The sequence below is a fragment of the Triticum urartu genome, chromosome 3 (assembly GCF_003073215.2).
Source record: "Triticum urartu cultivar G1812 chromosome 3, Tu2.1, whole genome shotgun sequence".
Lineage (NCBI taxonomy): Eukaryota > Viridiplantae > Streptophyta > Magnoliopsida > Poales > Poaceae > Triticum > Triticum urartu.
This window is the reverse complement of record NC_053024.1, coordinates 241,222,116-241,247,600: the sequence shown is the minus strand read 5'-3', so window position 1 is coordinate 241,247,600 and position 25,485 is coordinate 241,222,116. Positions and strand designations below refer to the sequence as shown.

At 49.3% G+C, this 25,485-nt stretch overlaps 2 protein-coding genes across 3 annotated transcripts; one reads left to right on the top strand and one right to left on the bottom strand.

The window, feature by feature from the left end:
- Positions 1–19,754, top strand: LOC125543748 (peptidyl-prolyl cis-trans isomerase CYP23-like). Of its 2 annotated transcripts, none has more exons than XM_048707211.1 (8): positions 1–227; positions 6,387–6,500; positions 6,596–6,744; positions 7,119–7,191; positions 7,272–7,361; positions 7,498–7,537; positions 19,224–19,306; positions 19,393–19,754. In XM_048707211.1, the coding sequence occupies exons 1-8, from the start codon at positions 84–86 to the stop codon at positions 19,411–19,413; spliced, it is 714 nt and encodes a 237-aa protein (XP_048563168.1). In that variant the 5' UTR covers positions 1–83; the 3' UTR covers positions 19,414–19,754. The 2 variants fall into 2 exon arrangements, with proteins under 2 accessions (XP_048563168.1, XP_048563169.1); XM_048707212.1 differs by having other exon boundaries at positions 4–227; positions 6,468–6,500.
- Positions 13,546–19,217, bottom strand: LOC125543747. The gene is made up of 2 exons (XM_048707210.1): positions 14,845–19,217; positions 13,546–14,715 (listed from the first exon to the last, which is right to left on the bottom strand). Exon 1 carries the CDS (start codon positions 18,548–18,550, stop codon positions 17,192–17,194), a length of 1,359 nt encoding a protein of 452 aa, XP_048563167.1. The 5' UTR covers positions 18,551–19,217; the 3' UTR covers positions 13,546–14,715; positions 14,845–17,191.
- Positions 19,755–25,485: the final 5,731 nt, after the last annotated feature.

Here is a 25,485-nt window from a genome sequence, read left to right as displayed (position 1 = left end):
CTGGAGGTAAGTGTTTCCCGGCTCGGAAGGCGCTTTCTTACAGCTGCTCTGCCCTCAGCTAAACCAGCGCACACCAAAAAGAAATGGAGGAGAAAAGAAAAATGGCGGGTTTGTTCCGGCACATCGCCGCCGCTCTCCTTTTCCTCGTCACGTCCGCTTCGACCGCCGGCGCTTCCACTTATTACGCCTCGGATCCCAACCTCGGATCCGCCCGCGTCATCTTCCAGGTCCTCCCCCATGATCTTGATTCCTGTTCCTGTTTCTGCTCTTACCGTCGTGAGATTCGCACCCAGGTGTTTCGCCTTGAACTCCTGCAAATTGAGCGGCCTATTCTAGCGTTTGGGGGAGGAAAAGTATCCCGGAATTAGTTTTTGTAGATTAAATCCTCTATATCTGTCGACGAATTTGCTTTTCTTTTTTTGAAACTTGTCGATCGATTTGTGAATCGTGAGTATCCATGAGGATCTTAGCTGGAATTTCCGAGCCGCTGCTGTAGTTCCACAAAGATTCGTTTTGGAATTGGTTTAGCAAGGGTGGTACGGCCAGAGTGTATTGGAGTTAAGAGTGAGAGGATTGCAAGATCCAGGAATCTAGGATTGGTGAGTGAGCTGCTGCATATCTCTCGTCAAAATTCTGATTTTCTCGGTTACTCCTATTGGCCGAATACACCTAACTACTCCCAACTGCTACTCCCTCCGTTCCAAAATAGATGACTCAACTTAGTACAAAGTTAGTATAAAGTTGGGTTATCTGTTTTGGAACGAAGGGAGTAGATGATACGGCTGTAATGGCAGAAACCGGATCAGATTTTTTCTATAAAGGGCGACTTTAGTATCTCAGAATGTAGCATCAAGCGATACAAAGCATTATGAGTAACACCCTGCCTCTGCATAATTAGGATGCACACAGCCAAATCCAGAAGTCTGACAATAATTCATTACATAAAACCGACAAATCAGCAACAGTGGAGTCCTATAGACCGATACTATGCCTATGTCGAAGGGGGTGGTGGATCGATCCGTAGGTTATGCTGCCACACATGTCGGGAAAAAACCTCCGTAAGCACCTGCTTCAATCGCACGCACACCGCCATGAACAGCGGTTGGTACTCCGGCCGTTGTAGCATAGACCACGTACATACGAGTGTGTACGTTGGAAAATAACCTGCAAAGGAGAAGCCTTTTTGTCATCAAAAACCAAATCATTTCTACATAGTCAAAGCGAATGAATTAAGGCATACGCTCCCACCCTTATTAGTGTTTTTAACCTATTTGTAATACCGTCCAACCAATGACCAAAAATATTGGCAACACTTGTGGGCGGATACAAATTTGATGCTATTTGGATGACCAACCACGTAGAACGCGCACTTGCATTGGAAAAATAGGTGTTTGATTGTCTCATCATGAGTACAAAAACAACACTTCTTACTCCCTAGCCAGTTGCGTCATGCGAGGTTGTCTTTAGTTAACACAATTCCCCTACAAAGATACCACATGAAGATTTTCACTTTTAGTGGAATCTTAGACTTCCAAATTTTCTTGTTATTACTCACTGGTACCTCAGAGTGCGTGAGTGCATGGTACGTAGAGTCTACTGTGAAAGAGGCTGATGTTGTAAGGTTCCAACGAAACACATCCCGTCCTTGTGTCAGGTTAATCGAGTCCAACCGGAATAAAAGATTATGCCATGACACAAGTCGGGGGCCAATCAAATCGTGCCTGAACGAAATATTCAGCAGGGAAGAACTGAGCACGTGCGCAATAGTATTATTCTTATCGTGAGCAATGTTATACAAGGTTGGATATTGTTCTCTGAGACTGGCATTGCCTAGTCAGATGTCTCCTATCGTGAGCAATGTTATACAAGGTTGGATATTGTTCTCTGAGACTGGCATTGCCTAGTCAGATGTCTTCTCAGAAACGAATCTCTGATCCGTCCTTTATCGCGAAAGACCCAAAGCGAAAGAGATGTTTCGTTGCCACCATTAGGCTAGCCCAGAAGTGTGAGTCGCAAAGTTTCCAATATGCCTGAGACACCGCCTTTTGGCCTAGATACTTGTTGCACAACATGGTTTGTCAAACACCATCCTTAGTAAGAAGTTTAAATAACCATTTACTGAGAAGGGCCTCATTCTTGACCTGCAGGTCATGAATTCCAAGGCCGCCTTGGTCTTTAGGCCTACAAACCACGCTCCATTTGGCAAGCTTGTATTTTTTCTTTTCACCGTCTCCTTGCCAAAAGAATCTGGATCTAAAATAGTCTAGTCTTTGCAGGACCCCTTTTGGGAGTTGGAAGAAAGAAAACATATAGAGAACCATATTTGTGAGGACGGAGTTAATCAAAACCAGCCGACCTCCAACTGAGAGCAATTTTCCTTTTCAACTGCTCAACCGTTTCTCTAGACGCTCCTCCACATGCTTCCACTTTGCAATGGTGAGACGCCGATAATGAACTGGTATTCCCAGATATTTTATCGAGAACTGGCTAAGTGCGCAACCAAATAGGTCAGCATAATCGGCCGCCGCCTCAATGGCTTCTCCAAAGCAGAACAATTCACTTCTATGTAAGTTAATTTTGAGGCCCGACATTTGCTCAAACATTGAAAACAAGAGTTTCAGATTTCGAGCTTTGTTCAGGTCATGTTCCATAAAAAGAATTGTGTCATCGTCATATTGCAAAATAGAGAGGCCACCATCCACAAGGTGTGGCACTACTCCCGCAATCTGTCCATCCTGCTTGGCGCGCTCAATCAGAATAGCCAACATGTCAGCAACAATGTTAAATAACATTGGGGATATGGGGTCACCTTGTCGTAGTCCTTTTTTTGTCTGAAAGTAATGACCTACATCATCATTGACTTCGATGGCCACACTACCGCCAGTTACCATTCCCTTCGCAACTACCATTCCCTTGTCCGTCCTCTCGGCCATAGCTGCCCTAGTTGATCGCGAGCTCCCCGCGGATCCAGCCATCGCGCCGATCACCATGATGGTCGCTGGCAGTCCCATCGAGGCATAGCCGCGTCGCGCCCCACTACGCCGACCTCTGCCCAATGGATCACAACCCCAAGATGCTCATTCGGAACGTGCCCGGCCTCAACGCACGCGCTCGCCGCACCGCCATTCGCTCGCTCGTTGTAGCCGGAAACGTGTCCATTGTCTGCCTCCCAGAAACGAAGATGGCTTTGATTTGCTCGTTGACTGTCCTTGAGACCCTTGGCTCGGAATTCGACGACTACGTGTACCTCCCCGCGCTTGGTACTCGTGGTGGAATCATGCTTGCCTGGAAGAGCCGTGAGGTGTCCATCACTGATGCTCTTTTCACGGCAAATGCCATCACAGCCCAGGTTTCCCACCCATCGAGCGCTCGCACACCCTGGTGGCTCACCGTGGTCTACGGCCCCCAACTGGACGCCGACAAGATTGCATTCTTGCAAGAGTTACACGACATTCGCGTGGATTGCCCTGGACCATGGATGGTCTGTGGCGATTTCAACCTCATATCCCAATGAAGACAAGAACAACGGCCACCTGAACCGCCGCATGATGGGGTGCTTCAGGCGCATCCTCGACGACCTCGCGCTCAAGGAGATCTATCTCAACGGGCGCCGATACACTTGGTCCAACGAGCAGTCGCCCCCGACCCTTGTCCACCTTGATCGCGTCCTATGCACTGCGGATTGGAGGAGCTCCACGGGGAGGGCCATCTTCGCTGCCTCGCCTCCGTCGTGTCTGACCACAGCCCTTTGCTACTCGATTGCTCCTTGATGCCACCAACCCATCGGCGATTCCACTTCGAGGAATTCTGGATCCGGTTGGATGGCTTCCAGGACGTCGTCGCAGCAGCCTGGCACTCCGTCCACGACCCCGACCCCTTCAGGCAGCTCATGCTTCGCATGAAGGCCACGGCGCGCAAGCTTACGAGCTGGAGCTCGAGGACGATTGGCAATGTATGGCTCAAACTTGCAATCTCTAGAGAACTCCTCCGGCTAGATACCGCGCAGGACCACCGTGCCCTGTCCCGGCACGAGGTTTGGCTGCGCCGACAAATCAAGGTGTCATACCTCGGCCTCGCCTCCCTCGAGCGCACCATTGCCCGACAACGTTCCCGCCTCGCAACCCTCAAGGACGGCGATGCCAACACATCGTTCTTTCATCGGCAGTGCACGTACCGGCGCCAAAAGAACAGGATTCATAGTACCCTCGTCGGCGAGGACGTAATCACCGACCCCTCGGAGATAGTCGCGTCGGCCTACGCTCACTTCGACGCGCTCCTGGGCTCGAAGGCGCCCTGAGACTGCGCCCTCGACCTCTCGGACCTCATCACCCCCGCCAACTTGGAGGACCTGGACGCCCCGTTCGACGCCGACGAGATCTGGCAGGCGGTCAAACGGCTCCCCGCGCGCGAAGCCCCTGGACCCGACGGCTTCACGGCTGAATTCTTACGCGCGTGCTGGCCCATTGTTCGGCAGGACTTTGTCGACGTCTTCAGCCAGCTCTACGCAATGCGAGGCCGCGGCTTTAGCTGCCTTAATCAGGCGCTGCTCACCCTGCTACCCAAGCGCGCAGACACCCACGCCCTCGGCGACTTCAGGCCCATTAGCCTCATCCAGTTGGTCGCCAAGATTTTGGCCGAAGTCCTGTCGCTGCGCCTCGCGCCCAAGCTCAACTCACTCGTCAGCACGAGCCAGAATGCCTTCATCCCCGGACGCAGCCTGCATGACAATTTCATCCTCGTCCCCCAGTCAGCCCGTCAGCCCGTCTGCTGCACCAGCTCGGCGCCCCACGCGTACTCCTGAAACTGTACCTGGCACACGCCTTCGACTCGGTCAGGTGGCCATTCCTGTTCATGCCCTTCGCCGATACGGCTTTGGCACCAGGTTCCTCGATTGTCTTGCCATCTTATTCTCTTCGGCAAGCACCAGGGTGCTCTTTAACGGAGAGCCAGGCCCAGCAATCTGGCACAGATGTGGGTTCCGCCAGGGCGACCCCCTATCTCCCCAGCTCTTCGTGCTCGCCATCGACACGCTAGGCCGTCTACTCCACCGTGCGACTGAGTTGGGCGTACTGCAGCGGCTTCACCCCCGACGCCCGATGTCATATGTTTCCCTCTATGCTGAGGACATGATCCTCTTCTGCCACCCCACCCTGAGCGATGTCACCGCCATCAAGAGCATCCTGCAGCTTTTTGGGCGCGCCTCCGGGCTCCAGGTCAACTTCACCAAGAGCACGGCCACCTTGATCCGTGCCAGCACGGATGAGGCCGCGCCTGTCGTCGACTTGCTTGGCTGCCCCATCGTCGAGCTGCCTGTCACCTACCTGGGCATCCCCTCACGCTGCGCCGACCTTTCGCTGCCCAGCTCCAGCCCGTTGTCGATAAAACCGCCCGCATGCTCCCATATTGAAACCATGCACCGCCTCATCCTCGCATGCCCCTTCGCCCGGCAGGCCTGGCACGAGACACTGAGTTGGCTAGGGATCCCGTGTACCCCGCCAGACAACAAGCCTTCGCTTCTGGACTGGTGGCAATCGGCGCGACACTCCGCCCCAACACCCATGCGCAAGGGCCTAGGTACCGTGACCCTCCTCGTCCCCTGGATGATATGGAAGCACCGCAACCACTGCGTCTTCAATGGAGCATGCCCATCCGTGAAGACCCTGCTAGCGAAGATCAAGGAAGAGGCCACCTTTGGGCAAACGCGGGCGCGCTAGGGCTCAGAGCCATTACCCCCCACACTTGGGATGTCCATTAATTCAGATTCTGTAACAGCCTCCTAGGAGGAATCTAACTACAACTCTCTCTTTACAATGAAATGAAACGCACGCTCTCATGCGTTTTCTCAAAAAAAATACTACTCGACTCATGTTCTTTCGGTGCATCTCGTGAACGGTCTCATGAAGGATTACTACACCATCAGTATATTCCTTCCTTGCATGAAGGCTGTTTGAGATGGTCGGACAACATGGTTAGCTATCGAGTTTAACATATTCGTAGCCACTTTGGTGAAAATCTTGAAGCTGACATTAAGAAGGCATATGGGTCTGAACTGCTAGATCCGTTCAACCTCCTTAATTTTCGGCAACAAAACAATCTCGCCAAAATTTAGCTTGAATAGGTCAAGTCGATCGGCATGAAGACACTTAAACAACTCCAAAAGGTTAAGTCTTGATGATATCCCAGAAATTATGATAGAATTCTGCGGGGGAACCATGCGGGCCTGGAGCTTTGTTGTGTTCCATTTGGAACACCGTCGCTCTCACCTCCTCTTTCGAGAAAGGTGCCCTGAGGATATCGTTCTCTTCCACCCGGTTAATCCTCAAATGTAGTATGCTAATCAATTTTCTTACTGACATCACCTACTTGTATTGCAATTGTACCTGCAGTTAAATCATGGTGACATTGAATTCGGCTTCTTTCCTCGTGTTGCACCTAAGACAGTTGAACACATTTTTAAACTTGTGCAGCTTGGATGCTATAATACAAATCACTTCTTCCGGGTATGAATAAATTTGATAACTTGCTGACACATTTTTTGTTTGTTTGTTATGGACTACTTTTTATCATATGCATGCACATCTGTTACTGGTTGCAGGTTGACAAGGGTTTTGTTGCGCAAGTTGCCGATGTCATGGGAGGTAGAAAAGCCCCTATGAATAAAGAGCAGGAACAACAGGCAGAGAAATCAATTGTTGGTGAATTTAGTACTGTCAAGCATGTCAGAGGAATTCTCTCAATGGGAAGGTACTCCCTCTCTGAAGTTTCGGCAGAAACCTGTCTTATCAAACCATCTGGTTCTGGCCTAAACCATAACATCATGTACTAGCATCTTTCTGTATGCATTGGTTCAGATGGTTCTCCATAGTTCCTTTTGTTGTCCCGTACAACTCCAGATGAATGCAATGTATATCCTTATTCAGAGTGGATATTGTACATGCAAGGGTGGGTGCTTGAGTCTAGGGTTTAGCTAATTATTTATCTTTTAAAAATTCTGAAAAACATTCATAGATTCATTCGTAAATATGATCAGGTATGCCCTGCAAAAAAAAGAAGCTGCTTTGTATCTACAATTACATTTTATCAGCTTATGATATTTACTTATTCTTCCCCTCTGCAAGGTATTCTGACCCAGACAGTGCCTCCTCTTCCTTTTCTATCCTCCTTGGTGATGCTCCCCACCTTGATGGCCAGGTATTTAGCATTTTTTGAAACGACTCATATTCAATGTCAGTTAAGTAACTGAATGGAGATTGATGCCTAATGATTTTCAGTATGCTGTATTTGGGAGGGTGACTAAGGGTGACGATACATTAAGAAAACTAGAGCGCCTGCCAACCCATAAAGAAGGCATTTTTGTAATGGTATGTATCTGGCAATGCCAGTCCTATGTGTGGGCAATCTGTTCCATCTTATTTACCTCTCGAGTGCACATGTTAAATATTTGAATTCTTCCACATGCTAAATTGCACCATAATTATTTATTTATTCCATTTTCAGCCAATTGAGCGCATTGAGATTCTGTCGACATACTATTATGGTAACAACTGAAAGTTCCTTGTTTCTTCCCCCTTTTATTTTTATTTTCTGTATCTTGAACATTATTACCACAAACAAAATACGCTAGCATATATGCAAAGCAAAACAATGATAGTCAGAGTGTTACACTGCATGCCCTTTAGATGGTTAAACAATTTACTAATGAAATACATGTGATGTTTACATATTGAGTTGATCTTCTCTATCGTTGGAAGTAGTTTTTTTTCTCTAGTAGTTTTTTTTGAAAGGAATATCATGTATTCCACTTAAACTCGATGCACCATGTCGGTGATCACCAGACCAGAAACAAAGTCTGGGGCATTGGAAGCCCACACAGAAAGAGGTGTCGCAGCACCCATAGCAAACTGCGCCAAAGCGTGCGCAACCTTATTACAGTCTCGAAGACAGAACATAAACTCATAAAATTCAAAAGATGCATGGCACCTGCTTCTGGTCTCCCTAAAGAGGACGCCGAGTTCAGCAGCATCGTACTCCCGCCCCTTGAGCGGAGTGATCATTGTCAAACAGTCTGATTAAAAGTAAATCCTTTGTGCTCCCAGATCAGCTGCACCTTCGATTGCCTAAATACAAGCGATCACCTCAGCCTGAAAGGCAGAGCAAACATGCACCATCTTGCCAGCTGCAGCCGCCAGGAACGTCCCTTGCTCATCCCGCGCCACGAACCCCCAGGCCCCTGACTCTGAATCAGCATGGAAAGCTGCGTCCATGTTGAATTTTATAAGGCCCGCTTCAGGAGGGGTCCAAGTATGCTGAACTAAGACTGGAGCTGTCGCAGCGGGTTGTGTTTTGAGACTCTGGAAATCTGTCAGGTGCTTAGTAATGAAGGCGCTCACTTCGGCTGCCGATCGCTGCTTTTCGCCCGCGTACGTTTTGTTTCTCGTCGTCCACCAGTCCCAGAGAAGGACCGGCACAGACAGCTTCTTTTTGGTCGGAAGGGAGCATATACTCCTCATCATTTCATTTGCCTCAGTGCACTCACAAAGTGCTATCCGGACATCTTCCAAGTACTGTTCCCTCCACACAGCCTTCACCTTCTTGCAATTCAAAAAAAGATGCCCCCCGTCCTCGTCTAGTCTCAAGCACATGGGGCATCTAGTGTCCAGATCGATGTGCTTTCTCTTGATATTCATCAATGTTGGAAGGCTATTGTGAGTCAGTCTCCATAAAAACATCCGGACTTTGCCTGGAAGGTCAATCTGCCACAATTGTTTCCAAGTTCTGCAGTTGCACCGCTTGTCCACGGGAAGGACTAGCATCCTGGTAGCTTCACGCTTCTCTCAGGCTAACACCAAGCCGGTACGCAGACTTAACCGAAAACGAGCCCTTCTTGTCAAAATGCCAAGATATTGAATCTTCCATGTCCGATTTCAGCGGGATGGCCAGAATTACTCTCGCATCATCGTGTGTGAACAGCTCCTTCACTAGCTCCTCGTCCCAAGACTCAGTAACCGGGTTAATAAGCTCGTGCACCTTCGAAACAATGGCTAGTCCCTGATGTGCAATAGGTCTCCTAGTCGACCCCCTCGGGAGCCAGGGATCAGTCCAAGCGTTCACCTGCGTGCCGTCACCGATTCGCCACACAATGCCCTCCTTGAGAAGATCACGGCCTCGTAAGATACTCCGCCAGGTATAGGACATGCCCTTTTGTTCAGTTGCTTCGAGGATAGAACAGTCCGGATGGTATTTTGCTTTGAGCACGACAGCACAGAGAAACTCAGGATTTTGTATCAATCTCCAACTTTGGCGCGCAAGCATGGCCATATTAAAGATGTGCAGATCACGAAAACCAAGACCCCCATCCTTTTTTGCCTTCATCAGTCTTTCCCAGCCTAACCAATGGCACTTATGTTTACCTCCTTGCTGGCTCCACCAGTAACGACAGATCATAGAATTGATTTCCTCACACAGACTCTTCGTATCGAAACACGGTATCGCATATGTTGGTATGGCTAGAGCCACTGCCTTTATCAAGGTTTCCTTCCCCACCTTTGACAACAATCTTTCAATCCAGCCTTGAATCTTCCTCCAGATACTCTCCTTTATGTACTCAAAATCCTTACTCTTCGCAGCTCCAAGATGCACCGGAAGACCGAGATAGCGCTCGTTTTGAGATTCTGAGGGAATGTCAAGGACCTGGAGCACTTGATGTTTGTATTGCTGGCTAGTTTTCTTGCTGAAAAAAGCAGACGACTTGTCTCTATTTATCTTCTGCCCAGATTGATCCTCATACAGAGCCAAGATTTGCTGTAGTCGGGACACGCTAGCAGCAGAAGCCTTCATGACGATCAACGAGTCATCCGCGAAGAAAAGGTGGTTTATCCTTGGTGCTCCTGTGCAGATCTGAACTCCTTCAATGGAATGGTCAAGTTCGGCTTGCTGCAACATGATTGAGAAAGCTTCCGCACATATAATAAATAAGTATGGCGAGAGGGGATCGCCCTGCCGCAAGCCTCTTTGGGGATAGAAGGCCTCAGTAACTTTGCTATTATATCTCACACGGTAAGAAACAGACCGGACACACTTCATAATCAAACTCGCCCAAACCGGAGCAAACCCCATGGAGAGCATCATCCTTTCAAGAAAGTTCCACTCAACCCGGTCGTATGCCTTGCTAATGTCGAGCTTCACCGCAACGAGGCCTTGCCTACCCCCCCTTCTTCTTATGCATCAAGTGTGTGATCTCATATGCAAGCAGCACATTATCCGTAATCATACGACCCGGAACAAAGGCCGACTGTGTAGGAGAGATCAAATCCGGGAGAATTACCTTAAGGCGATTAGCCAACACCTTGGAAATAAGCTTATAAATGACATTGCAAAGACTGATCGGTCGGTATTGCGTGAGGTACTCCGGATTCTTTACCTTGGGGATCAACACAATCGTTGTTTCATTCCACCCCTTGGGGATCACACCCCCATTCAGCACCTTAAACACCTCCTCCTGGATCTTGGGACCCACCATATGCCAAAACTTCTTGTAGAAAACTGCTGGCATTCCGTCCGGACCCGGTGCCTTCAAATTGCCAATTGCATCATGGGCTCTCTTTATTTCCTCCCCAGAAAACGGTTTGGTCGACAACTCGTTCATTGCCGGAGTGACCAAGGATGGAACATGTTCGAGGATGTCGTTGTTCGGGGAACCTGCAGAAGATATGAACAAACTTTTGTAGTAGTTTGTAATATAAGTCCCTATCTCTTCCTCTCCCTCCACTACACCTCCATCCTCCCTCTTCAACCTCTTAATCAGATTAATTCTCCTCCTCTCCGACGCTTGTGCATGGAAGAACTTAGTGTTACGGTCCCCCTTGGTAAGCCAGTTTACATGAGCTCTCTGCTGCCAATAAATGTTATACTGGTCCTCAAGCCGACTCAGTTTGTACCGAAGGAGTTGTTCCCTTGAAATCTGCTCTGATTAATGCCCCCCCCCCCCCCCCTACCTCTTTCCACCTCCCTCCTGACCCCCTTAATCCTATGCTTCAGCTCCCCTAGAACTTCCCTATCCCACTTCACAAGGCTGCTGCTCACCCTTCGAAGCGCCTCCCCCACCGAGACTCCCCCCTCCCCAAAAGCTGTGTTCCACGCCTCTTCCACTACCTGCTCACAGCCCTCCTCCTGCAGCCAGCGGCCCTCAAAACGGAAGCACCTCAGTCCGCTACCTCCCCCCATCACCAGGCTCTGCTCCCGAAGTTTAGCTATGACCGGGTGATGATCGGAGTGTCTTGGATCTCCATTGATTATTTTGTGCAGCGTGAACATGCACCTCAAGCTTACATTACCAACCGCACGGTCCAATCTCTCTCGTGTATAACCCCTAGCGTCATGCCAGTTGTTCCTCCAGGTGAAAGGATCACCTACAAAACCCAAATCCTCCAGCTCACACTCTTCTAAGCATTTCCCAAAAGCCTCCATGCAGCCCTGGGCCCGAGCCGGCCCACCTTCCTTCTCTCCCGTGAAGAGGATCTCGTTGAAGTCTCCTAGGCACAACCACGGCATATTTGCTTGGCCGTGCAACGTTCGGAGCATTCTCCAAGTCTTCTCTTTTTCGCCTGCCTTTGATTCACCATACACTCCCGTTAACCTCCATGTACTGCCATTCTCCTCAACTACATCAGCATCTATATGGTACCTCCTCTTCCACCTCAGTTGCACCTCTACTCCCCTCCTCCGGAACATCGCCAAACCCCCACTCCGCCCAACACAATCCACCGCAACCATGTTCGCCAAGTTCAAACGCCATCTCAAGCAATCAATCTCCTTCAATTTTGTTTCTGGAAGGAAAAGAATGTCGGGCTCTTCAACCCTCTGGAGTTCCAGAAGGCTACGAACTGCCGGCGGGTTCCCAAGCCCCCGGCAGTTCCAGGCTACAACTTTCATTGGTGCTCGCAGGGCTGTTCCGACAGCCCCGCTTCATTGGGAATTGCGTTACCCATCTCCGTCCTGCTCTTCTTAGCTTCAGCCCCCTCCCCAACGTCACACAACATATCATCTCCACCTCTCTTCTTTCCCAAAGTTACACCAATGGACGTGTTATCTCCTATCTTTCCCTTTCGGTGTAGTCTATGGTATTTGGACCCTCCCTTATTCATACACTTGCCACTCCCCGGAGCAGTTGTATCTTCCTCTACTGGTGGCCCATCTGTTATCAACACCACCTTCTTCTCAGCAGCATCCTTCACTGTCCCCTCCGTCGGTACTGTACCAATATCCCCCCCCCCCTGATATGTCCATAACATCCTCCTTGTGTTGTTGTCCAGCTCCTGCATCATCATAGGTGAGTTGCCTCCTGCTCCCATTGATTTTTCCTGTAGTATCTTCACCTTTATTCTCCTTGTGTGCTGGCACGTTCTCACTTTGCTTTTTCAAATGGCTTGTGACCTCATCATCCCGGGACTCCTTTCCTGCTAACCCATGCCCTGCCTTTGGGTTATCCTTTCTCCAAGAGCCACTATCACTGCCGGACTGTCCCCTGGAGTTACCAAAGCTTAGGCTCCTACCACTTCCATTGCTACGCCCAGGAAGGTTACTTCGTCCTTTACTCCAACCACCCCTACTCGCCTCACTTGTAGGCCGTGGAATAAAGGCCTTCAGCCATGGACCAAATTGCTTCGCCTTGCCCTTCTTCAACCTTATGGAACAATCCTTTTCTACGTGATCAAGCCGACCACAAATGTAACAGAAATCCGGCAGGAACTCGTATTCAAAGCGACGCCACTTCTCTTCCTCCTTTCTTTTTTCCGCTTCAGTTAGGTTCTTCATACCCTTGTCATTCTCATCATCATCATCGAGCACAAAGCCCCTCATAATGGGATTTGATATGTCCATGCGAACCTTGATCCTCAAGTATTTCCCCACTGCCATACCATCTGATCCAGCATCAACCTCCAGAGCTTCACCTATGATATCTCCAATGGCCAGGCCAGCATCACGGCACATCATCCCAAGTGGCGGATCAAAGACTAACCCAGACCGGGATCTTTTTGAATTCATATTCTTTAACACTTTTACTTGGATCAAAGTCCTCCAGAACCAAAAGGGACTTCCCAAACATCCAGGGGCCCTCCTCTAACGCCTTCCTCTTGCCTGATTGCTGGCGTAATGTAAACATGAAAATGTTACCAGGTGTTCCAAGACTTGCTTTCCAGATCTGACAGCTTCAACCTCCCCATCAGGCCCTCCATGCGATCCATCCCCGACAAGTGGTGGAGGCAAGGACGGCGATGGGTGACTGTCGGGCGTGGACCGGGGGGGGGGGGGCCCTGTCCCGCAAAGGGGGTGGGGGGGGGGGGGGGGGGGGGGGGGGGGGGGCCGGGGGGGGGGGGGACCAGTGCTCAGGGAGCTTGATGGGGGAGGCGGTGCAGAAACCAGGACAGCAGAAGGGAAACACCCCGGGGTCACCTGAGGGAACACCGCTGTAACCCGCGGGAGCTGCTGAGAGGACGGAAGGGAGGGGGGGGGGGGGGGGAGGCGGGGGGGGGGGGGGGGGGGGGGGGGGGGGGGGGCGCACGGAATCAGGACGGCGGGCTCCCCTCGGGTCGCCAAACAAATCCCCAGGGAAAGACCTAACCGTTACCCCCCGGGACGGACTTTTTTTTTTCTCTAGTAGTTGAATAGATGTCAATATGAAGGTTCTATAGCTAATCCTATCATGTATATACCTAAGAGAGTGATCCCCATTAATTCTAATTATCTCAACTTGCATGTTTCAACATAATCAAAATTGTTGTGGCCGATAGATTTACTAGCTTGATCCACTAGCATCTGTCTGATCTACGCATGAGAATCCTCTACCATGAAACATGCATAAGTGCATTCTAAGTAGGTTTTAAATCACATTGCATTTAATTGTGACATGCACAACTTTTCATGTTAATATTTTTTGTTTATGCCGAAATCTATCACATTGTTTGAATCGTAAGGACTGAGTTAGTATTCTACAGAGTATTTAGAAACTATATATCCAATTCCATGGCAACACGAGGGGTATCATCTAGTTAAGTAGAATTTTAGACCCCTACCCCAGTGGCGTAGCCAGCCCGATTTGTCAGGGTGGTCCGGTAATAGAAATATTTACACAAGTTTTGTTTTATTTTAAACGAAATGTTTTTTACTACACTATACATAAGCTATGGGGGAATTCCAGGGTGGTCCATGGACCACCCTGGCCACCCCCTAGCTACGCCACTGCCCTACCCGTCTACATTTTTAATTCTAGAGTGATTGCTGATGAAGCAACACTAACCTGTCAAAATATTAGGTGTTAAAAGGTTTGACCTATGCCTAGTAAAGTAAGGCCACCCCCTAGCTACGCCACTGCCCTACCCGTCTACATTTTTAATTCTAGAGTGATTGCTGATGAAGCAACACTAACCTGTCAAAATATTAGGTGTTAAAAGGTTTGACCTATGCCTAGTAAAGTAAGGCCACCCCCTAGCTACGCCACTGCCCTACCCGTCTACATTTTTAATTCTAGAGTGATTGCTGATGAAGCAACACTAACCTGTCAAAATATTAGGTGTTAAAAGGTTTGACCTATGCCTAGTAAAGTAAGGCCACCCCCTAGCTACGCCACTGCCCTACCCGTCTACATTTTTAATTCTAGAGTGATTGCTGATGAAGCAACACTAACCTGTCAAAATATTAGGTGTTAAAAGGTTTGACCTATGCCTAGTAAAGTAAGGCCACCCCCTAGCTACGCCACTGCCCTACCCGTCTACATTTTTAATTCTAGAGTGATTGCTGATGAAGCAACACTAACCTGTCAAAATATTAGGTGTTAAAAGGTTTGACCTATGCCTAGTAAAGTAATAGTAATGAAATATTAATCTGTATGATACACAAAAGTATAATTTTGAATTTCTGATCTAAAGAAAAAGTATATGCATGATTTCCCTGCTACCTAGCTGTTATGTATCGGAATACATGCCCCTACCATGGCAGCTACCAATTATGGCAAGAGGTTCCCAACCGCTATCTTAGATAGTCTATCCTTTAAATAAAGAAGAAGAAGATATCCTTTAGCTTGCGAAAGCCAATTAGGGATAAGATCTGTGACCTCTTAGATTGGATTGTTAGGCCTCTGCCTAAAGAGGACCCTCCATGAGGAATAATGCAAGCTAGAATTTGAAAAATAACTCTTCTATCTTTGCTTCCAGGGCTGAGAGCTTCTCCCTAGCCCTAGTACGAAATCTATTCAGCACTTTAGCTATGACATGTGTATTTTCATGTATCAGAACCTGCTGTAAACTTTGATCCAGAATGTAAGTACTACCATGCTGAAGATAACTTGAAGGTGTTTGGAGAGAATAATTGGAGAGAAAGATTGATTGTTCTTGCTTCCTAATCTGAGATACAATACATCCTTATATATGGGATGTTTTGCCCTTGACCTTTTTTCGAGAAAACGCAAATGGCCTTTGCGTTTCATTGCATTGGAAAGATAGGGAATTTACATCCTCCTAGGAGGCAGGTTTACACAGTTGCCAGATGATCAGTGGACATCCCATGATGATGGCAAAACGACCCTGAGCCCTTGAGCCCCGGCCTTTGCCCAACATCGGGCCTCGTCCTTGATCCGGTCGACAAGCTCATTGAGCGAAGGGCTCACATGGTCACAAACGCACGCGTTCCTATGTTTCCAGATCATCCACGGCACCAAAAGCGCCACGGATTTCAGCGCCTTGCGAAGCGCTGGTGGTGTGGAGTCCTTCGTGGGTGTGCTGGCAGACTTAGCAGTCGCCGGCAGTGGCCTCGCGCGTGGGAGGAGGGGAGAAGCACGCTGGGATCTCGATCAACCAGGGCAGCGATGGCCTTGAGCACAGACAGTGGAATCGGCGCCGCGAACATGTCGTCGTATGCTTTCATCTCAATGGGCGAGATCTTCTGGTTGGTGCCCACAATCCCAAGTGTGCGCAGAATCTGCACATGGGCCCTCCGTTCTGCCGTCGGTGGCGCCGCTGCAGGCGTGGCAGCAGCCGCCGCGGAACGGCCTCGTCGTGGGGCGAAGTTGAGGGGCCGACGTGGCCGCTTCCCAGGTGTCGGCAGCGATGCACTGATGTGCTTCATGGCCGCGGCCAGAAACTCGCCAAGCGTCCATGCCTGCTGCGAAGTAGCATGGCAGCGCGATCGCCGCATAGTGATTGGTGGCGAGGCAAACCGACCAGACGCAGGCGAACGGGGGCCGGCGACAGGCGGGCGGCGATCAGGGGTGGGCGCGAGCACAGAGTGGCCATGAGGCCGCTGTAGGATGGAGATTGGGCTCTGGGCAGTGGGCATCGGTGATCTGGTGACTGGGGGCCCAACAGCGGCCACTGGGGGCGTCGGCGCAGGAGTTGCGGTCTCGGCTGTTGGCGGCCCAGCCTCATTTGGCCCATCGACAGTTGTGGGAGGAGGGGGGGGCAACTTCAGAGGGGGGCGCGGGCGCCGGCACGATGGCAATGGAGGCGGCAACGAGGGCGTCTCTTCCCGCCGAAATCGCCGTGGTGTGATCGTGGGGCTGCGGTGACTGTTCAGCGGAGATTACTGGGCCCGCCCGGGCGGCAGGAGCGGGTGAGATGCCACTTTGCCCCGACAAGGCGGCAGGCGATCCTGGCTCTCCTGAGCCAACTGGCGCCACAGGCTGCGAGTCTGGGACCTGGCTCAAAAGGGCAAGGTCCCGACACGGCGTCGGATCAGCAGCGGCAGGGGTGGGCCGGCGGGATCGTCCTCGTGATCATGGGGAGAGCCGGTGTTTGAAATTCCGGGGCTCTCCTGCGCACCCGCGACCAGTGGGAGTTCGCCAGCTGGCCTCGACACAACTGTCGTGGCGTCGTCAGCGGGCTCGACAGACGCGTGCGTCAGGCCTGCCTCCAAAGCCTGCCCTTGCGGGGCCCTTCTTTTTCCTCCTTTTCCTCTTTTGGCTCGGTGACGAGAATTAGCAGGGCCCGACTGACCCAGCCATGACAACATGCCATCCCGCGTCAGCAAGGCGGGTGGCACCGCCGCCGCCGCTGGCCGGCCGAGGCCAGGAGGTCGCCATGCTCGTCCCGTCGGCTCGCCCTGAGCGGTCGCCGGCGTGCCAGGTGAACGCGTCCATGGCCATGCCGTCGGCCCGGCCGTCCGGCGCAGTGTTAGACCGCCTACGCTTCCGGCCACGGCGTCACGCCCGACCAGGTCCGGAGCCCTGGCCCTGGCCATGCCCATTACCGGCGCCATCGCGGCCGGGGTCGTCGTTGTTGGCCTGGGCACCGGGAGTGGGCGCCCCAAGCGGAGCCGCACGTACGAGCGCAATGGAGATGGGGTACGTGAGTGTCCTGACCACCGGCGCCTCCGAGGGCACACGAGACGGCAGGAGCTCGACGATCTCCAGAATGGCGGCACGGCGGACGTCGGCGGGGTTGTGCACACGGCCGGAAAGCCGAAAGATGGCCAGGTTCTCGCGAGAGCGCGTGCGGGGGTGTAACCTCTCGATCCAGCAGCTCTCCCCAAGAACGTGCTCGGCGGTGGAAAGATGCCAGGCTTGGGCGGGAATGTCACGGAGCTCGAGCTCGACGCGGTATTCGAACACGCCGGCGCCGGCATGCGCGAGCTTGCACCATGGCCGAAGCGACAGCGCGAAGCGTGGCGAGCTGATGAAATGCTTGCCATTGAGCTGGCGCATGGTGTCCAGGGAGGAGAAGAGGATGAGGAAGTCTTCGGGGTGATGCTCGTGGACGGTGAAATCGCCTTCGGAGAGCTCGAGGGAGCGGTAGAGCAGCTCGGCCACCTCGGTCGTGGTCACCTGCGGCCTGTTGCCGGTGATGGAAGCCACCATTGCGCGGCCAAGGACCCGCTCGGCCTCCTCCATCTCCGTGGATTGCACCATGATGACACGCACGGGTATGTCGGGCCGCGGCGGGGGAGCCTGGACCAGCTGGGGAAGCGCAGGCGGCGCCGGGGGGCTGGGAGTGCGGCGGCGCGCTGTGGGCGCCGGTGGCGGGCCGTCCCTGCCTGGGGCGACACGGGGAGGCCGCGCGTCGCCGTGGCGTCGGCTGTCACAGTCGCGGGATTCGTGGCCAGAGGCGAGGCAGCGCCTGCACCGGACGTCGTTGGTGCAGTCCCTCACCCGGTGGCGGTGGTCGAGGCAGCGAAAACACAGCCCGGCAACCTCCTCCGGCGATGGGCTGCGGCGGCGGGGAGGTGAGGAGCTGGGGGTGCCGTCCTGGCGCGGACGGCGGTGTCGGTTCCTGCGTCGCGGCTGCTGGAACCCATCAGCGTCGAGCACAGCCCCGCCAGAGACGCGGTGGACTTCCGAGCGGGGTCCAAGCCGTTGCCTGGCAGGCACGCGGGCAACTAGCGCGACGCGGCCAGGGGCCTCAGGTACCGGCGACGTAGTAGGCGCCGGCGGGGTGAGGGCGACGTCCCTGTACGAGCGCGCCGAGGACTCGCTCTCCGAGCTGAGCCAGCGGTCACCGGAGGACACGCGCTCGCCGGAGAGGGTCGCCCGGCGGTCAACAGGGGCAGTGCCAGGTGATTCCATGGCAGGGGGGCGGGGGAGGCGGGCGGCCGGCGGGGGCGTCGGCGGCAGGCAGCGGGGGCTTGGAGGGGCTAGAGGGTGGGAGCGGAGCTAGGTGGGAGCGGAGCCATCTCAAGCAATCTCCAATCTTGCCCTTGCCCTTTACCTAATGCAACTAGAATTCTAATCATCCTAATGCAACCAGAATGATTAGAACTTCCCTAATCCGAGCTGGCTGTTACCAAATCTGCTAGCTGATTCTCTCTCTGACTTGGACTCCTAGCCATCCCCAATTCTCTGGTACCAGCTTTTCTCTCCTTTGCGGACATAATGCCAGCATTGCTGCTGCCTATACTGATCGCTTTTCCTAACCAGAGTCCACAATAGAACCTGCCATTTCTTTCTCTTGCTTCAGAGGTAATACAGGGTTATCCCACTGCTGACTAGATCGCCATATTTGAGTACTAAAACTTTAGGTCAGCAAGGTCGTAATAAAATTGACATGTTCCATGGTGCACTATTTTTCTCTGTTTGCCTCTAGTATTCTGTCTGTACGTCCATAGTTGAGTGACAATTCATTACTGTAAGTTGTCTTTTGGTATTCTCTTTTGTGGGCTAGCTTTATGTCACAGATATTTGTTCATTTAAATCCTGAAGGTGCACAGTTCAGCCTCAATTGATTTTGACTTGCATGCAGATATTGATGTAGAGAGCTGTGAGGCAGAGAAGTCTATTCTTAAGAGGAGACTTTCTGAATCAGCATCAGAAGTTGAGAGATGGGTGAGGATCTCACTTGAGAAATATAAAAATGTATTCTCCTTGCACATGTTCATAGTGGTCAACTAACGTCATTTCTATTTTTGTAGAGACGAAAATGCTTCGCATGATCCAGCGATTGAGTGCCTTTTTTTTTTCCTTTCGGCCTCACTGAGAAGACATGTGTTTCAAAAGGACATCCATATTACCTCTTCCAGGATTTAGAGTGCATGTGCATTCCAAGGAGAGGGGTCAGACTTGTACTATGTCCAAATGCGTTGTACCATGTAATTTTTCCATGAGTTTGATGTTACTAGGTCTGCACGTTTAGCATTGTTTCTCTATGGTGACCAAAATTTTGTCTTGTACCTATTTGGCATGCTTAGCACATGCAGAACGTGAAGCATTGGGAAGGTCCTAATGCAATCCAATCGACCGATAGTCTAATGGAAAAAAAAATCAATATTACACATGTATGCTTTCCCTGCTCGTAGCTACTCCACGTTGTACTGTTTGCTACAGGACGATGACACTGTGCACTAGAGAGATGACAGTGATTGGCACGAGAGGTAGACGGTGTGTTACATGACAGGATTGCATTTATGCATAAGCTACCATTGCTTTGGTACATAGTGTTACATCTCCAACGGCGTCCCTCAATTGCCCGCAGACATCTGGATCACGATGTTGGTATCATTTTTGCCTTTCAACATGGTGCCGTATGCGTTTGTGATACATTTCAAACGTATTTATAATTGTTAAATAATATTATGTTATTATTTTTATATAGTTTTTATAAAAAATATGTTATTTCTGTGGACTACTTATTAATTTAGTGCCTAATGTCAGTTTGTTTTCTGCTTGCATTTGGTTTCGTGGAAAATCAATATCTACGGAGGTCAAATACGTTGCTGATTGAACATGATTCTTTTTGGACAACAAGAAACACTAGAACATTTGGGAGACGTCCGGAGGGGCCACCAGCCAGCCACAAGGTGTCACATCCTCTGGTATGTTAAAAATTTCACACGGAACTAAAAAATTTCTAGGAATTTCCCATGATTGCCTAGGATTGTTTGAAAATGACTTGATTGCTTTATTGTTTGCGTAGACGGATGAAAATGTAAATGCCACTAGTTGAAACCCTAGCTAGCCTTGGTAGGAACCCAAGCCATTTTGAAAATATTATGTGGCCAAAAGCATTTTCAATAAGTCCCAAGTAATATTCAAAGCCAAATTATTTTTTCCCAAAAGAATTGAGTTGGATTCGTTTTGAAATCAATTTAAATTAGAAGGGAATTATTCAAAAATGAATTTGCATTTTATTTGGCAGGAAATCAAATTTCATAAGTCCAAATAATAATCTTGACCCTCTGCAAATTTTCTAAAAAGGATTTGAAACAAATTTGGTTCTGAAACCAAATTCAAGTTCAAAGAGGAAATATAAGTGCAGGAATTACATGCACATTTTGTCCAAACAAAATGTTCAAACATTTCTTAATATTCCATTTGGAATTTAGAAAACATTCTTTGTTCAAAGAAAATTCAAATTCAGATTCATTTGAAAAGATAGACAAAACAGAAAAACAGAAAACTAAAATAGGAAATAAAAAGAAAAAGAAAGGAAAACGTTTAAAATAAACCGGATGAAAACTACCGAACACAAACCTCCTCGAGCGATCGACACGCGTCCCTCGCTGGCCCCACGCGCCGCTTTACCATCTGCCTTATCCCACGCAAACGCCCACAGCCACGCATTTTACTGCCCCATCGTCATCTTCCTCGCGACTCTCGCGATCCCCTCGTGCAAATCCCTCTCTCTACTGATGCCCACTGCCATGGCCCATGGCCGCACTCTGCTGCTGCCCGCTGCCATAGCCGCACGCTCTCCTGCTGCACTACCATAGCCGCGCACCCCCTTCTCTTCCACAACGGATTAGTTGTTGCTGCAAGCGGCACCACGGCGCTGCAGCGAATTGCCAGAAGCTTCGACGCCGACCACCGCCTGCCATGACCGCCGGAGCTGCTGCCATGATGGGTAGCATCTGCGCATGGCGTCGGACCTGTGATTTGAGCATCGCGCATGGCCTCCTTGAGCTGCAATGGAGCGGCGCTGCGACGGTGACCGCAACGAGTGGACGAGGGGACGCTGCAACTCCGGGGATGTTGCCTTCAAGCTGTTCGGGAGCACCGCCGGTGTTGCAGTGGAGCAACCCTGGGCCGCCGGAAGCATGGCCGGCGCTGCAATGGAGCTTCACTGAAGTTGTAATGAAGCTTCACCGGAGCCGTCGATGCTGCGTTGAAAATCTGCCGGAGCTGCATTGGAGCTTCGCGAGGGCCGTCCGTGCTGCGTTGGAGCTCTGCCGGAGTTGCATTGGAGCTTCGCCGGATGCCGGCGGTGCAGCGTTGGAGCTTCGCAGGACGCCGGTGGTGCGCGATGAGCCCATGAAAGCTGCAGTAGCTTTTGCCAGGGTGCATCAGGTTGCATCGAAACAGTCATGCACTTACTATTGCTATAGCCTTGCTGTGATCCAATGGCCACATTACGCTGATCGGACGACTGCCTAGCCGGATGATTTGTTAGAGAAATCATTCGGCTGATTCGTAGCAGTCGTCAAAAAGAAAAGGCCCAGCTAGCGGGCCCAGCTGAGCCAGCCAGCCAGCCGCCGCCCAGCTAGCCGACCCAGCTAAGCCAGCCCTGCCCGCACCCTTCTCTCTCTCCCCCTCTCGCTAACACCCCGACCCCACCCGCCAGTTCCCTCGCCCCCTATCTCTAACCGCCCCCGCTTGCATGGGCGCACGACCCGAGCCCCACGCCGCGCACATCGCCCACGCCCACGCGCCCTCTGGTGACGCCAGCCCAACAGCCATGTTCTATAAATAGGACTGGAACCCCTCTCCATTTCCCCTCTCCTTTCGCTCCACATCGCCGCCAGGCTGCTCGTCGGCGAGCACCCGTTTCCACCTCTGACCTAGCCACTCCGGCGAGGATTCCGACAAACCTAGCTACCCCCGAGATCAGCCACTCACACCACTCGACTCCCCGTGTCTAGGCGACCCCCTAAACATCTCCGCCATGCCCGAAACCCCCCGGATGCCCTTGACCACCAGTGACCCGAGCCATCCTCCGCCGTGATCCCAACTCCGGCGATCACCGAGGTAATTTGGCCTGCACACCTTGTCCATGATCTTCACCCCACACGTGCACGCCTCCTCGACCATTTGGTTCACCCCTAGGTGCTCCAGATCGACGCGCGCGTCCATGCCTGTAGCTCCGCCACCACACCCGAGCTCCGGCGAGCTCGTAGCCATTGTTGCAGTCATCCTCAAGGCCGTTCATCACCACCATCGACCCTGCCGTCGAATCACGCGTCCACCTGTGCCTTCCATCATCTTTGGCGACCCCTAGAACTCCGTCCCCAACGAGGTCCGAGCCATGCGTCGCCGTCCGCGTCGTCCCTGGTGACTTCTCCGGTGACCTAGCTCTGGTGAGGACCTTCTCCATGTAATGTCAGCCGCAGATCTTCGATCCAACGCGTCTCACACACTCACTTAAACTAAAACTGTATCGGCCAACCACATCACGCCATGTCATCAACATTATCCAGAAGAAAATCAGTTAATTAAATTAAAAGGGAATTTTATAGAAAAATCCCTGAACTTCAAACACTCATAAGCTAATTATCTACAAGTCCAAAATAGATGATTGTTTTCTCAAAACGATCCTTATGAAATTCTTTCATCCTGTCCAGAAAAATTTCACATTTGAATAATTTAAAATTCAAATTCAAACATAATGAATTTGAATTTGAATAGGGCATAACTTGCACATAGTAAATCCAAATTAAATGATTCTTTTGGCAAATTGAACGTAGTGAAATGTATTTTCATCCCATAACACTTTAGTTCAAGTTTAAATAATTTTAAAATACATTTGACATAGAGTATAGGACAAAATTCAAATAGAAATTAAACCTAATTAGGTTTGACTTTGAAGTAAAAATTGTGTAATAAAACAACTGTGTTACAAATGAGTTTAGAAACTATATTATGAACCATAAAAATTATTTGGATTATTATTTGACTTTGGGTAATTCAAACAACAATTGAATTAAATTCAGACATAGTTTGAATATAACATTGAAACCCTAGATTTAATCTAAATAAAACTAATGCAATGTGATTTAATGAAATGAATTAAACCTAGTAATCATTGTTGGAGTTAATACTTGACTATAGGCAAAGATGAACTCAAATTAAATTAAATTTGAAACCATTTGCACATAGTAAACCAATTGTTCTAAATTTGACTTATTTCAAATTAAATAAAAACATAGTAATGGCATTGGATTTATAATTGGCCTTAGTAAAACTAAAGATCAAATGAATAAACCTTAGCAACCACATTGGATTGGTACAAGACCTTAATTGAATCAATTGAGTAATGAACCTTAGTAATCAAATGGACAAACCATAGTGATCTTAGTGGATTATGTTTGACTTCCGTTAAACAAAAATCAAATAAATAAACTATAGTATTATGTGGTACTATATTTGACTTTAGGTTGAACTTGAATTAAACAATGGGCATTAGTCATCATATTGGATTTGTACTTGACTTTAGGGAAGCAACAAACATGTTGAATTGTTTGAACCAACTTACTCAATTATGAAATAATCCACAATTCAAATTGACATAATTGAAACCAAATCAAATTGTGAACTCAATTCAATTTGAATTCAGATAAGATGAATCGTATCCAAACCCAACTTGAGTAGGAAGCCAGACCATTTTCAGACTTAGTGTATTCAAAATCACGAAAGGTCAACAAGTTGAATTGTCATTCAAACTTGAACATGAACTTGGCTATTGAAGTTTCATAAGATCATGACTCTGTTGTTAAGATTCTTTTCCAAAATCTAACAATCACAACTTGACATCACATACTCCTTATGTGATGAACCTTTTATTTTGGAACTTGCATGGGAACTCTTATGTCACATGTATTCCAATTAACAACCACTATGTTGTTTCCAAAACTCTTATGAGTTAATCCTGACACCAGATCTCACAACACAATGACACAAACACCATGCACAACACCTATCATTTGTTGTTTCTATTGTATGGTTGTTTATGATTGCTCTTTACCTACGATAGATTGTACGGAGAGCGAAGAGTAACATGATCAAGATTGTGAGATTGAAGAATCGTCAATACAGGCAAGTTCAAAGCATGTTTCTATTTACCACCTAGTTTTATAGGCATGTTTCTATTTACCACCTAGTTTTACATATCAACAAAAGAAAAAATTCTTCTATGATTTAAGACATTACTTTTGGTATGACCCACATCTTTACAAAGAAGGAGTAGATGGTATTATTAGACGTTGTGTACCTGAGCATGAGCGGGGATAAATCCTATGGAAATGTCACTCCAAAGCCTATGGAGGGCATCATGCTGGAGATAGAACTGCTCACAAGGTATTGCAATCTAGATTTTATTGGCCTAATCTCTTCAAGGATGCCCGTAAGTTCGTCTTATCTTGCGATGAATGCCAAAGAATAGGTAATATTGGTAAGCGTCAAGAAATGCCTATGAATTATTCACTTGCTGTTGAACCATTTGATGTTTGGGGATTTGATTACATGGGACCTTTTCCTTCCTCTAATGGGTATACACATATTTTGGTTGCTATTGATTATGTTACTAAATGGGTAGAAGCTATTCCAACCAGTAGTGCTGATCACAACACCTCTATTAAAATGCTTAAGGAAGTTATTTTCCCAAGGTTTGGAGTCCCTAGATACTTAATGACTGATGGTGGTTCACACTTTATTCATGGCGCTTTCCGTAAAATGCTTGCCAAGTATGATGTTAACCATATAATTGCATCACCTTATCATCCTCAGTCTAGTGGTCAAGTTGAACTTAGCAATAGAGAAATAAAATGAATTTTGCAAAAGACTGTCAATAGGTCCCGAAAGAATTGGTCTAAGAAATTAGATGATGCACTTTGGGCTTATAGAACAGCATATAAAAATCCTATGGGTATGTCTCCTTATAAAATGGTTGATGGAAAAGCTTGTCATTTGCCTCTTGAGTTAAAACATAAAGCATATTGGGCAATCAAAAAACTCAATTATGATTTCAAACTTGCCGGTGAAAAGAGGTTATTTGATATTAGCTCATTAGATGAATG

Excerpts from the sequence above, each read along its gene's own strand:
- LOC125543747 (XM_048707210.1), bottom strand. The coding sequence starts at position 18,550 with ATGGAATCACCTGGCACTGCCCCTGTTGACCGCCGGGCGACCCTCTCC.
- LOC125543748 (XM_048707211.1), top strand. The coding sequence starts at position 84 with ATGGAGGAGAAAAGAAAAATGGCGGGTTTGTTCCGGCACATCGCCGCC. Across the intron at positions 228-6,386 it reads CCGCCCGCGTCATCTTCCAG|TTAAATCATGGTGACATTGA; the intron begins GTCCTCCCCCAT and ends TTGTACCTGCAG. Across the intron at positions 6,501-6,595 it reads ATACAAATCACTTCTTCCGG|GTTGACAAGGGTTTTGTTGC; the intron begins GTATGAATAAAT and ends TACTGGTTGCAG.